The sequence below is a fragment of the Sipha flava genome, unplaced genomic scaffold, assembly GCF_003268045.1.
Source record: "Sipha flava isolate LNK unplaced genomic scaffold, YSA_version1 19002_pilon_pilon, whole genome shotgun sequence".
In the NCBI taxonomy this organism is placed as follows: Eukaryota; Metazoa; Arthropoda; class Insecta; order Hemiptera; family Aphididae; genus Sipha; species Sipha flava.
Genome location: NW_020272534.1, coordinates 3,581 through 17,591, shown reverse-complemented (window position 1 = coordinate 17,591; position 14,011 = coordinate 3,581). Strand labels below are relative to the sequence as shown.

The window sequence follows — 14,011 nt, the reverse complement described above, 5'->3', positions numbered from 1 at the left end:
TTTTTACAAATACAATCAATTGTATATTCATTTATTTCCCATTTAGCTGGATCTGACTTACAAAATAAATCACAAAAACATATTAATTTTAATATTATTTTTAAGATTGTAGATAAAATGTAAGGAATGGTAAAATATATTGATAAAAATTACCAAGTTCTATACCTATATTCTAAATTGATCATATAATTTTAAGTATTACAAAATTAGTTCTGTAGTAAAATATTTAACTAACTAGAAATGCATTATTTAAACGTTTAAAAGTAAAATATTCAAAATCACTAAATCCCTCGCGTTACTCAAAATTTAAAATTTGAAAATATATTATAATTAAATATGTAAATACCAATAAATAATTTTAAAAAATTCCTAAATAACAGAAAACAAGAAAAATATATGATAAACCAAATTAATTTACTTACTCAAACTCAAAGAATCCATCAATTTTTAAATAGTCACGTTTTTCATCGATTTCATCTAAAGATATCTCTGTTTTTCTTAAGCTGAAAATTATAAATTTACTTGTATTTTAGCGTAACCTAATCAAAATGTATTTAAAATTTTAATAAATAATAACATATGACTGATAATATACAATTATTAAGAGTAAATTTTACTGAAAAAAATAAAATACCATATAAATATATTGAAGTAAATTATTATCAATGTTGATTTAATTGATTGATGGACAGTTAATAAATTAAAATAATTTTAAAAATCTAAAAAATTAGAGCCATAACCAATTATTTAGTTATAAAACTTAAATACTTAAATCAGAAAATATTGTATTATTGCAGTAAAAGCACTGTATTAAATTAATAACATTTCCGTATAAATAATATACACATACTGGTATTTCTCAGACTTTAGAGTAATTTAAATGTTTCCATCTAGTATCCTGACAAAACTAATCTATCTACCAACCCTTTTAAATTTTTTTTTTGAAACATAACCATGTAAGTACTCATTACTAAATTATATTAAATTGTAAGTGCACTATGCATACTTACTCAGAGACTTCAGTATGTTTTAAGTTATCATCAGGCATTTTAACAATCTGATTATCAGAAAAAGGCATTTCTTTCTTAATAAATCTAAAAAAAAAAAAAAAATGAATTCACTATAATTATAATTTGATACATTTATATCATTTTTGTGTAAGAACCTTACTTTAGATCCTTAACATTATCCAAGTAGATGTTATCACTATGTTTTTCACCAATTTCATTTGATTTATCTAAAATGGAAACTATTTAAGTATTAAACATTTAAATTATTAAATTTATAATTAATTTTAGTATTTTTTTCTTACCATGTTGAGACTTGCTCATCTGCTTCAACATTGAACCCATATTTTTTGTGTTTTTTAAAACTTCATTAAGTTTTTCTTTCTTCTTTCTTGCTTCATTACGATTGTGAGCACCACTAGTTTTGACTCTCTTCGGTGCCGTTAAAATATAATTAACTTGGATACCTATGAAAATGGTAATGACACAATTATTCTCAAATAACTATATTTATTAACTATTATTTTCTATAGATTAAACTACTACATACAACTCATAGCAAATATTCATAATAATTGTACGCACATTTAAAATATACCTAGTATAGTTAGTTACCTCAACCTTACAATATTAATTATTAAGTTATAAGTTTTAACACTTAGTTTTTATACTATATATTTCATTATACTCACATATCAAATAACAATAACACATTCTTATTTATTTTATCGGTTCAAATTATATAGGTAATTAGCTACATACATCATAGGTACAAAAAATTGTGATTTGAAATGGGTAACACATTTTTTTTTTACAGTTACTTATTTTAAATTTACTAATATCAATAAATAATTACTAAAAAAGTATTCTTAACTAAACTCAAATAATTTACTGGTGATAAAATATTAAAATACATGCATATATAGATATAGGTACCAAAATATAGGCAAAATACTAAATATCAATCTTTTTATAATCTAATAAAGGCGGTTTTTTAAATCATGTTCTTTTTTAACCTAGAGAAGACAAATTAATAAAAATAATTTATTAGATTACCTACTTTCACAGTTAAAAATTAACTTCAAGTTAAATATGTGGTTAAATATAACCTATTGGCTATTATCAAAATTCAAAATTTCAAAAATTAATTTAATTTTCACCATCTGAATTCCGTACTTGTAATTTTGTTAGGGCAAACTTCGATAATTTCTTTAATAGGTGTATAATTGTACATATTTATACATGATGTACCTAGTTAAATAATTTTAATTATTATTTATTTGCAAATAAGCCCTATGATGGTTAAGGGAGGTTGTTTTTTAAATATTGAGTAGGTAAGTATGGTTCATAAATTATAATTAGAACTTAAAATTTAGGGACGTGCTTAAAAAAATATACCCGATTTTTTTTTTTCTAGGAATAGACAAAATTAAAATAAAAAAATAAACGTTTGATACTTTACTCGTAATTCAATAAAATATATTATTTATAACTAGCTTAAGAATCATCGATCGTATAAACCGAAAATGTATATAGTCGAAACAACTTTCATATTTTATACCTACCAATTATAATAAATAAAATTAACTTACCTTTTATTAAATTATAATCTTCCAATCAAAAATCCAATAGTAATGAAGGTACTAGTTTAATAATATAAAAGTAAGTATAACGATTAACGAAATTACTGAAGAGTGGACACTGTACACTGAGCTGACAATAAAAACATAAACAATTGTTCATAACACAACACACCTACATTTTACATAGTATTTCGTAGAAATCTATACGTCGTTCGTCGATAATAATATTGTTAAAAATAGTTTTATTTTGATGATTTCCGAAGGCGAACATCCGATAACGATTTGATTTTGGTTATCTAATTATATTTATAGTACACCTCACTAAAAATAAACTAGAGTTGAATAATCAATTTATATATTACAAATTAAAATTATTCTTAATGATAATAATAATAATAATAAATAAAATTGTACGATTATTTTTAAATTTAATATTTTTTTATTAATTATTTTTTTTTACTTACATAGAAGCATTACAATTTTTCTTTATTTTATCTGAGTCTAAATTTGCCGCCCCCGGGCAATTGCCCACCGGTGCCCCCCCCCCTTAAAACCGGCCCTGATACCAACACATCTATACCAATAATCTAAATTATCATATTCAAGTATGTTAGTACAGGGTGACCAGACGTCCCGTTTAAAACGGGTGTTTGTGCCAATAAGTCCTTTTTTATTGCATGTGTGTATATTTGTTCTCGTATCAAATCTTATCGCGCGTATGCCCTGTGCTCGACGACAGCAACAATTTTTGTGGGTTGACCGCCCAGTACGCCCGTGAGATCGTTACTCTCCGTGATTTTTGTTGATCAATGTTACCATTTTCGTGCGATACATAGTGGTGCGTTGCGTATCCTCAGCCATCGTTAGCGGCGGTGATAAGCCGCCGTTTGCGACTGGCCGAGTACGTAAGCGCATTGTTATCGTCACGTGTAAATGTTCGTTGTTCCACGTTTTTATTATTTGTCGGTTATGTTTCAAAAAAGTTGAAAGTCATGTTCTCCGTGCCACAAGTTTTTTTTAAGTTCCTTTGTTTTCAATTTTAGTGTCATGGCACTCAGGCATTTTATTCTTCATGTGGCGACCGGTGGCTTGTGCTTTCGTGGTAACGTTCATCGGCCGATATTCCTTCTTCTCTTTCTGTTCTTGTCGTATAAACTGTCTGTATAAGAATCAGTGTGTTACGGTCAGAGCATCGGGAAGAGCCTCTGTTACTTAAATCCGTCTAATTCTGTTAATCATATGTTTCTATTGATTTAATTATTTTAATAAAGTATAGGGATAATTTAAAACCACGCATTAATTATAACACGTACAAAACAGTTGTGGAGACGTCAATAACAATACATTGTTTATGCGAAATAATAGCAGTTTAGAAAAATAAAATAAAATCAATGAATTCATTCAATGAACGTAATAGAATTTTAACGTCAATAATAATCGATTTTCAACTATTTATTTATACTTTATTTTTTTTTCAAGATTATACCTTTTCTACTACAATTTGAACCACTAAAATATCATAATTACTGAATGGTGTCCCGACAATTGAGCGCGCGACAATTGAGCGCAGACAATTGAGCGAAGACAATTGAGCGCGGCGAAAATTGGGCGCTGCGAAAATTAAGCACCGAGACAGTTGAGCGCTTTAACATAATATTATACTATATTGAGTAAAAGCTTAGTGCAGAACTGCTGTACATGAAATTACGAAATTAGAAATGAATTTGTTCGCAGTATCTGCGAATACCTATATAACCCGTCAGATAAATCCTTATGTTTGATGATAATCAGATAATGTTATCGATAAGGTGTTATTGAAAGAATAAAATTCCAACGACGGTAATGCAGCAGTAAATGTAGACTCTTATCGCTGGATAACTACACATGTGAACTTTGCAAGGTATTTATTGATGTTATATTTTCACACGTGCATACTGAACCAGCTTCATTGAAGGAGTTGATCATTCCACCTGAGTTTACAACAACATTAGATGATAAACCATTTTTATTATATGATAGTTATTCACAAAATCAAGAAATTCCACGCATATTAATTTTTTCAACTACGGAAAATCTTGATATGATGGTTGATTGTGAACATTTGTATATTGATGGTACTTTTTCATCGTAACCTACTATTTTCTACCAGCTATATACAATTCACGGTGTACAATTTAGTAATGTTTTACCATCCGTTTTTGTACTTCTTCCAAATAAAATTGAAGAAATATACTTACGTTTATTTAAAAAAATCCTAGAGTTAAGACCAGAATTAAATCCAATTTCTATAATGCTAGATTACGAACAAGCTGCAATAAATGCAGTGAAAAAAATATTTCCTCAAACGGAAATAAATGGATGTTTTTTCCACTTTTGTCAATCTATATGGAGACATATTCAAAACACAGGACTTGCCGTAAAATACCATGAAAATTCCGAGTTTGCATTAAATATTAAAATGTTAAATGCATTAGCATATGTTCCACCAGAGTCTGTTATTACTGCATTCGAAGACCTATTACAAACTGATTTTTATAAAGAACATGAAACAATATTGACACCTCTCTTAGACTATTTTGAAGACACATGGATAGGTCGTATTAGTCGTAACAGACAACGAAGATCCCCAAAGTTTTCGATAAAATTATGGAACTGTTATGGTTTGATTAAAAATGACATACCAAGGACCAATAATGCCATTGAAGGATGGCATAATTCATTTAAATCAATTTTAAATGCAGTTCATCCTTCAATTTGGAAATTTATCGACGCTTTAAAAAAAGAAGAAAAGTTGAATCGAGTTAGAATTCATCAGTTTATTGCAGGTCATGATCCAAAACCAAAAAAAAAAAAAAAAATACAAAGATTCAGGATTAAGAATAAAAAATATTTGTGAACAATTTCATTCAAGATCAACTGAACAGTTTTTAAAAGGCATTGCTCAAAATATTTAATATTTTAACTTAACTCATAATGTATTTATTTGCAGTATTATTAAAATATGATGTAATATTAACTATGACTTATTATTTTTTTTTTTTTAATTATTAACTAACTTTTTTAGGTTTATATCGCGCTCAATTGTCTTAGAACTTAATTTTCGCAGCGCTCAAGTTTCGTGCGCTCAATAGTCTTCGCCCAATTGTCGTGCGCTCAATTTTCTGCGCTCAATTGTCGTGAATCCTTACTGAATATGTTATATATCCCATCACAAAAGATACGTGTTTAAATACTTAATTTCCAGGCCTTATGTGCATAAACAACTCTTTAAGAATTTTGGCTGCCACCGTCACTGATCTCAAATAATCACGATCCAGTACATGTTCCTCCTAATCTGTTACTTCTAACTTCCCTAAATCATGTTGCACCTCATCTATCAATCGTTTCTTGGGTTTGCCTCAGGGTCTTTTGCCTATTGGCTTGTATTCAACAGCTGCTCAAATTTCATTTATTTCCTCTCCTCCCATTGTGTGCCCAAACCATTGCATTCTTCGTCATTTTATGGTAACTTGTTATGGGAGTCAATTTGGTCACCTCCTTTATTTCTTTATTTCTTTTGATCTATAACAGATATTAACGTTCTTATTATTAACTATGAGATAGTTTTGAATTATCGGTTTATGACGATTAAAATATTTTATCTCTGTTAAAAAAATATTACTTTCAAATATATTACAAATAAAAATGTACAAAATATAATTGTAGGTGTTATAAGATAACATTTTATTTTCGGAAGTTCAAATATTACACTATTATACACGTTTAAAATAAAAAATCTCACTCGTGTCATATCTATGATTGTGGAAATAAACGTTTTTATAACAGAAGAAAACTACTAGTCGACTGATTTATGGGACGATGATGTTAATAAGATATGTGTAATTGATATTGGATAAAAATTATGATTTCAAAGACCAGGGTTCCTATATCTATTTTTTAGTGGTTGCCAATAGTTTATAATAATAATTTCAGAGAAACGTGTCACGAAATTAAACTATTCACTAATACTAAAAAATAAATATAGAAAACATTTTTTGTAACACTTCTAAAACTGAATTAATGTAAATGGTATTAAGGCATTCAATAATTCTAAGTCTGTATTATATTACACTATATTATACATTTTTTACGTTACAAATATAATTATATTCCAGGCTAAGTTCTTATTTATTTATTTACTTATGTTTTTATTTCTAAATATAAATTTATATATATTGTTTGTTTATTTACGTTCGTATTAAATAGCAAATTATTGTTCTATCAAATTTGTTAATATAATGGCTTTGCTTAGAACAGCTGTAATTTTACAGATGTATAAAACATGTATCATGATCTAATGGATATGGGTAACATTTCAGTACATAAAACAGAAAATTTTTTTACAAATATTATCAAATTAAAACTCAATTATAAGTGTTTTTTTTTTCAGGTTACAATCTCACATATCTAAATAATCATGTTGACTTCTACTTACTTAAAGCTAAGGAACCTGATACTTGTACGTACCAAAAGCATCAAAGAGATATGGCAATTTTGATGCTGCCAAATGATATAGTAGGGAAATACAAAATTAAATAACGTATTACATTGGTCCCATGTTTTTAGGGGGTGGAAAATTTATTCAAATATTACCATAAATGGGTATTACACATCAATAAAAGTAATAAACTGGTATTATAAATGAAATTGTATCACTGATTTAAAAACTGACAAGGAATTACGTGAACATATTTTACCTTCTGCTTTTTCTCCTTCGACTTTATCTCAATTATTTGAGGCTGAACACCAATGTTCTAAACCTTCACTCGTCATAATTTTCTACACCAACTAAGCATAGACCAACAACACTCAAATAAATCTCAATCGTATCCAACCATCTCTTTTATGGTCTCCACTGTCATTACAACTTTTGCTGCTTTTATTTCCTCTTATCTCATTACATGTTTAAATTATCCTTACTATTTTATGTATCTTTAATTATCTTTATTTCTGGTTGCGTTAACACCTTAATTAATTAAAATGTTATTCTGAAATTATACTCAAAACACTTTTAATTTAAAAGTTGTTTAGTAATTTTTGATTACATTGTATACAAATCTTTAAATAAAATATAATTTTGCATTACATAAAGTTATTTTAGCAACATGCTTACATCACTTAAAATCCCTAAATAATAATTATAATTTAAAGTTAAAAAAGCTTTTAACTATTCCTGTTATTCTCAATCCCCTCACTCCACCATTTGACATAAATCCATCGTTAAATTCGCTTCCAATTCACCTTGGACTATATATAAATATATAAATATTAAATCACAACAATTATATTCCGCACTTAAAATACTAAAAAGAAAACATTTCTAAAAAGAAAAGTAAACAAATTATATAATTTACATTATAATATATATAAAATATGAGTCAGATATTAAAACAACAATTTTTTAAAAAAAAATAAGAATAATTAATTTTATTGATTATTGATAATAAGCATATTTTTCTTACACGTTTTAGATATCAGAAGTTCAGGCCCTAAAAGTCGGAGGATTGGATACAAATAAATTGATATATACAATACGTATTAAAGTATTCAGTGTTCTAAATGATGATGGAGCTGTTTCCACTGAAAATATGGGTTATACCCGTGTAAGTGTTTAATTTACAAATATATATTCTAAGTAAATTCAGTGAAAAATTATAAATATTTTTACAATAGAATCTAAATAAAATGATAAAATTAGATGGTCAAATGCTATATAGTTCTTATAATCATAATAAAGGGTTATGAATTTTAAAATTATCACCTACATCTTAAATAATTTATGAATTATTTTAATAAATAATTATTAAAACAATCAATTAAAATTGTTAAAAATAAACTTCTGTTGGATATTTTATTCATTAAGAAAATAAAAAAAATAACAAATGATAGAGACTTTTAGGTTGGACGAAAAAAAATAAAAAACGAGACACAGGTAAACGCTCTAATGTCTTTAACTAGAATCTAATACACCATTTCTCTCGAAAATACGTTTCTGAGAGAACGAGGTCAGGTTGATCAGTTTATATTATTAATTATGTAATATTAGTATTGTAGAAGAACCACATATCACTTTAAGGTAGATTGAAATTTCAATTCCCTTAATTTCGCAAATAAATCAATGGCATCTAAAAATTGACATGAACGAAAATTCCATCTTCTTATAAACAGTGCCAAATACATTAAAATATTCTGAAACTGCGAAATGTTTATGACTAATTAGCTTAAATGTTTTTATTAATTGAAATATCCAAATCCATCAACATTTTAAGCCTATAAATAGTTTTTTAACTATCCAGGTATTCATTTTTTTTTTTTAAATTTCGTGGTAAGCAAAACCAATACATTTATTATTTCAATCAGAATCTAAAATTAAAATGTTTCTGGATTCAATGAAATAATAAAATCTTTTATATTTCATTAGATTTTTTTACTTACAGCTATGTTCTGTTAATATGTCTAAAAATCGGAGATATTGTGTGGAAACATTAAAGAACATGTTTGATAAAGTAAGTTTATTTATTTAATAAACCATTTGTTTTTATTGTTTATTAAATGCTAATTAGAGTTGGGAAATATGAATCAGTTGAATGAATTGATTCTCTTGATTCAATTCAATTAAATGAATCAATTCAGTGATTCATCTCGATTCAATGAACTACAAGTATTAAGATAAACCTTAACTATGACATCAATGATTTACTCATCTGAATCTTCTGGTTTATTTTATGTTAATTTAAATAACATTTAGATTATAATATTTAAAATTATATTTTTTACATAGCACTTATTTATATTAATGTAGAAAATATCAAACATTTTTATTTTTAAACCTGGTTGATTACATCAAGTATATTGACATTTTTGTTAACAGGCCAGAATACGAATTAATTTGAATTTGCTTGGAGTATTAGTTTCAGACCTTGAAGATGACGACTATGAGGGAAAATGTAATTGTATTGTGGGGTCTTCTGATAATCCACTTTTTCCACTGCTATCTCTTGTAGCGGAAGCTAGTCAAGAAAATAAGAACGATGAAAATCATTACAAATGTAAACATGGAGATTTCCCGGATATTGCCTAATTTATAATGATAGTTATTGATAGATAAATTTATGATTCTTTAAGTAAAATATTATACTCTATCCGTTGTTATATTTCTGAAAACGTATAATGATACGATACAATTTTAAGAACACCATTACTTTCATGTATTATAATATAAATAAATAATAAATCTAGTATAATTTCATGAACTTGTAATTCCTTCCTTCATCCATTCCTTTTATTTTTGCCGTCAGCTTCTAATTAACCTTAATAATAAGCGACATGGAATGTCAGATCACTAGGAGTATGTGGTAAACTAGATAACTTGAAGTTAGAAATGGAACGTTATAAAATTGATGTTCTAGGAATTAGCGAAATTAAATGGACAGGTCTATGGGATTTTTGGTCTGGAGACTATAGAGTAATAATTATTGGCGACGAGGACAAAATTGCAGGATTGGGAATATTAGTAAATAAAGACCTTGGTAACAAGATCAAGAGTATTATTCACTTTAACCAAAGAATCATAGGTATTTAAATAGAAACTAAACAAACGGATACATTTATAATACAGATTTACATGCCAACATCTAGTCACAAAGACGAAGAAATCGAGGAATTGTACGAGCAAAAATCAAAAGTAATAAAAATGGCAAAAGAAAAAGACAATTTAATCATTCTTGGGGATTGGAATGCCGTTGTAGGCGAGAGATCAGAACAAGGAGTAATAGGAAATTTTGGACTTGGAACAAGAAATCAAAGGGGTGATAGACTTATAAAATTCTGTAAGGAAAGGGACTTGATAATCACCAACACGTTATTCACAAAACCAAAATGAAGAAGATACACTTGGACCATACCAGGAGGAGGTAACAGATATCAATTGGATTACATACTATAAAAAAAAAGATATAGAAATCAGGTAAAACAAAGTAAAAGTTACCCGGGGGCAAACATAAATTCAGATCATTATCTAGTAATCATGGAAACAAAATTATGTCTTAAAAAGTATTCAAGAAATCAAGAAACAAAGAAAAATGGTGTGTAGAAAAACTCAAGCAGGAAGGAACAAGAAAACAATTTTATGAGAAGGTAAATAGAATAATACAATTGAAGCCAATAGAAAAACAGGAAAATTATAAGAATACATGGAAAAGCTTTAAAGAAGCAATCACAAATACCGCAGATAAGATATTAGGAATAACAAAGAACAATTCAATAAAGCCGTGGATTAGCACTAGACTAGTAGAGCTCATAGATACAAGGAGAAAGTATAAAAACGGATAAAACGGAAGAAGATAGGAGGGAGTACAAAAAATACAGAAACATGGTGAACAGAGAAGCTAAGAAAGCAAAAGAGGAATGGCTAGAAAATAAGTGCTTATAAATAGAAAATTGTCTATTAAGATGTTTAAGTGATAAAGCATATAAAATCATAAAACAGTGCTTTGGGACATACAAAAGCGGAGCGAAAGTACTTAGACATAAAGATGGAAATATGATTCTCGAAGATAGAGAAAAAATTCTAGTGTGGAAAGATATATAGAAGAGTTATACAAAATAGGAAACACGGACAAAAGGCACAGACCCCCCAGAAATGGAAAATGGAAATTATGAATCTATAGAACCTACCATCATGATAAAAGAAATTGAATTAGTAATAAAGGAACTAAAACGTGATAAAGCCCTTAGAATCGGTAATCTTAATGGTGAAATTCTGATAGACTTAGAAGGAATGGGAGAGGAAGCGCTGTGTAGTATAACAATGAATGCCTATGAAACAGGAAATTTGCCTGAAGACTTTGAAAAATGCGTAATGATACCTATACCAAAAAAGCAAAAAGCTGAAAAATGCGAAGAGAATAGAACATTAAGCCTAGTATCACATGCATCAAAAATTCTAACAAAAATAGTACATAAAATGATAGAAAAGAAAATAGAGGATATTGTTATAGACTATCAATTTGGGTTTAGAAAAAATAGAGGAACAAGAGAAGCAATCCTATGTCTTAGACTAATTATAGAGAAAATGTTCAGAATAAATAAACCCATATATATATATATATATATAGACTTGGAAAAGGCATTCGACAATGTTAGATGGGAAAAACCTTTCCATATTAAGATAAGATAGGTATTAACTTTAAAGATAAAAGATTGATACATAAATTATGAAAAGGCTGTAATAAAAAGTGAATACGATGCATACGAAGAGGCGAAAGTTGAAAAAGGAATAAGACAAGGGTGTAATTTATCATTTACTTTATTCAACTTATATATTGAGGAAGCGCTAAAAGATTTGAGAGAGGAAGGTATAGGAGGAATCAAGATTGGTGGGATGCTAGTTCAGATGTTTCGATTTGCAGATGATATATCCGTGATAGTAGACAGTGAAAAAAATCTAGAAAGATTGCTCAAAAAAATGAATAACACCTTCAAACAAGAATACAATATGAATATCCTTAAGACGAAGACAAAGATACTAGTTGGTAGTAGACAACAAGTTGATACCAACATAATCATGTATGGCATGAAGTTGGGAAACGTAAATAGTTATACATACCTCGGAAGCAGAGTCACCAGTGACGGGAAAAGTGCTATAGATATAAGATGTAGAATAGCGCAAGCTAAACAAGCTTTTTTCAAAAAAAAGGAAACTCCTAACCACAAACACTATATATATAAACATTAGAAAAACATTGGTTAAAACAATTGTATGGAGTATGGTGCTATATGGAGCTGAATCGTGGATAATATTGAAAGTTGACCGAAGAAAAATAGAGGCTTTTGAAACATGGTGCTGGAGAAGGGTCTTAAAAATTCCTTGGACAGACCGAGTGACTAACGAAGAAGTGTATAAGAGAATAAATGAAAAAAGAACAATATGGACGACAATAGTGAAGCGAAGAAAGAAGTGAATAAGACATCTCATAAGGAACAATACATGGATAACAACTATAATTGAAGGAAAAATCGAGGGAAAACCGGGAAGGGGAAGACCTAGACAGTCGTATATGAAACAAATCATGTTGGATATAAGAAAAGAATCATATACAGAACTAAAGAGAATCGCAATAAATAGAGAAGAATGGAAGAATATTTCATGATTACCGTGTCCCCTTAAACCAATTTCTTGACAACTTACAAATAAAACAATATCAACTAACATTTTCATATATTTTTTATTACTTTCAACCATCAATGAATGCTGAGAAGATATTTAAACACTACCAGTTTCTTTTGTTTTCTGATATGCTGACCATTTAATTAAACATGTTAGTTGTAAATTACTTTTAACATGTGCATCCAATTTATTGAGTTTACTTTTATTCCCACCTTTAGATCCACTACAAATATTCAACTTTAAATTATAATATATTTATATTCATAATTATAATTAAAAAATGATAAATTAAAAAGCATAAATACAGAGCACATGCTTTTTTCCAATTTCTAAAACCAACTAAAAAGCTATCTTCAAAATTGCTCCAATTTCCAGTACTAAAATTTCTACAAGCAAAACAAGAAATTGAATCTTTTGATATACTATATTCAAGCCATTCATATGTTTTTTAATGCTTATGATTGAAAGCGCGATTTTGTGTACCAAATTTAGTTAGTGGATATGACTGCAATATATATAATTTAAATATAGTAGAATAACTTAAACTATGTTTAGTGTTCACCTGAATTTGTACTTATTGTTAAAATTGGTCGCACAAGGCCTGTTATTTAAATTCCCAAGTCGGAAATGATATTTTTATCTAAAATATTTTCAACACTTTTTTATGTAATGATATCAATGTCTAAACCAATATTTAAATTTTCATTTTCACATTCTAGTGTTTTTGTTGACGAAGAATTAGTAACAACTAATTTTTGTTTTTTAATATTAAAGACATTAAGCATTCTTTTAGCCATTATTGAATTAATTGCAATTTAAAATTTAAAATTAATTGATTGATTCAGATAAATACACAATTCACACAATTTTGATATATAATATCAATGAATGAACAAAAATCTAATGTTATTGTTATAAATAGATACAAATATACAATTATTACCTACATTTATTGACATTATTTAGTATTTTATATTGTTATTAATGAGACTCGATACTGAGACAAAATATAATATAATATGAAAATAATTATTGTCATTAATTAGAAATTCTATGTACAGTATAAAATGTACTTATTTATCATAACTAATTAGTAATTATTTTGTGTAATATTATCAATGATTAATCATTAATATTTAAATTTTTTAAATTTAAATAAAATTACTGACACATTTTAAATAAATTTAACTTATTTTAGTAAAGTATATGTGTGT

At 27.4% G+C, this 14,011-nt stretch overlaps 2 protein-coding genes across 2 annotated transcripts; both read left to right on the top strand.

Annotated features, from left to right (window-relative positions):
* The first annotated feature begins 3,021 nt into the window (after positions 1 to 3,021).
* LOC112681335 lies at positions 3,022 to 6,283 on the top strand. Its single transcript, XM_025551602.1, has one exon. The coding sequence runs from the start codon at positions 4,881 to 4,883 to the stop codon at positions 5,484 to 5,486; it is 606 nt and encodes a 201-aa protein (XP_025407387.1). The 5' UTR covers positions 3,022 to 4,880; the 3' UTR covers positions 5,487 to 6,283.
* A 737-nt stretch (positions 6,284 to 7,020) lies between these two features.
* On the top strand, positions 7,021 to 9,878 carry LOC112681334 (the record flags this gene model as incomplete). The annotated part of the gene is given in 4 exon segments (XM_025551601.1): positions 7,021 to 7,144; positions 8,101 to 8,232; positions 9,067 to 9,135; positions 9,501 to 9,878. Coding segments are annotated over 4 exon segments (441 nt in total). The 3' UTR covers positions 9,711 to 9,878.
* Between the last annotated feature and the right edge of the window lie 4,133 nt (positions 9,879 to 14,011).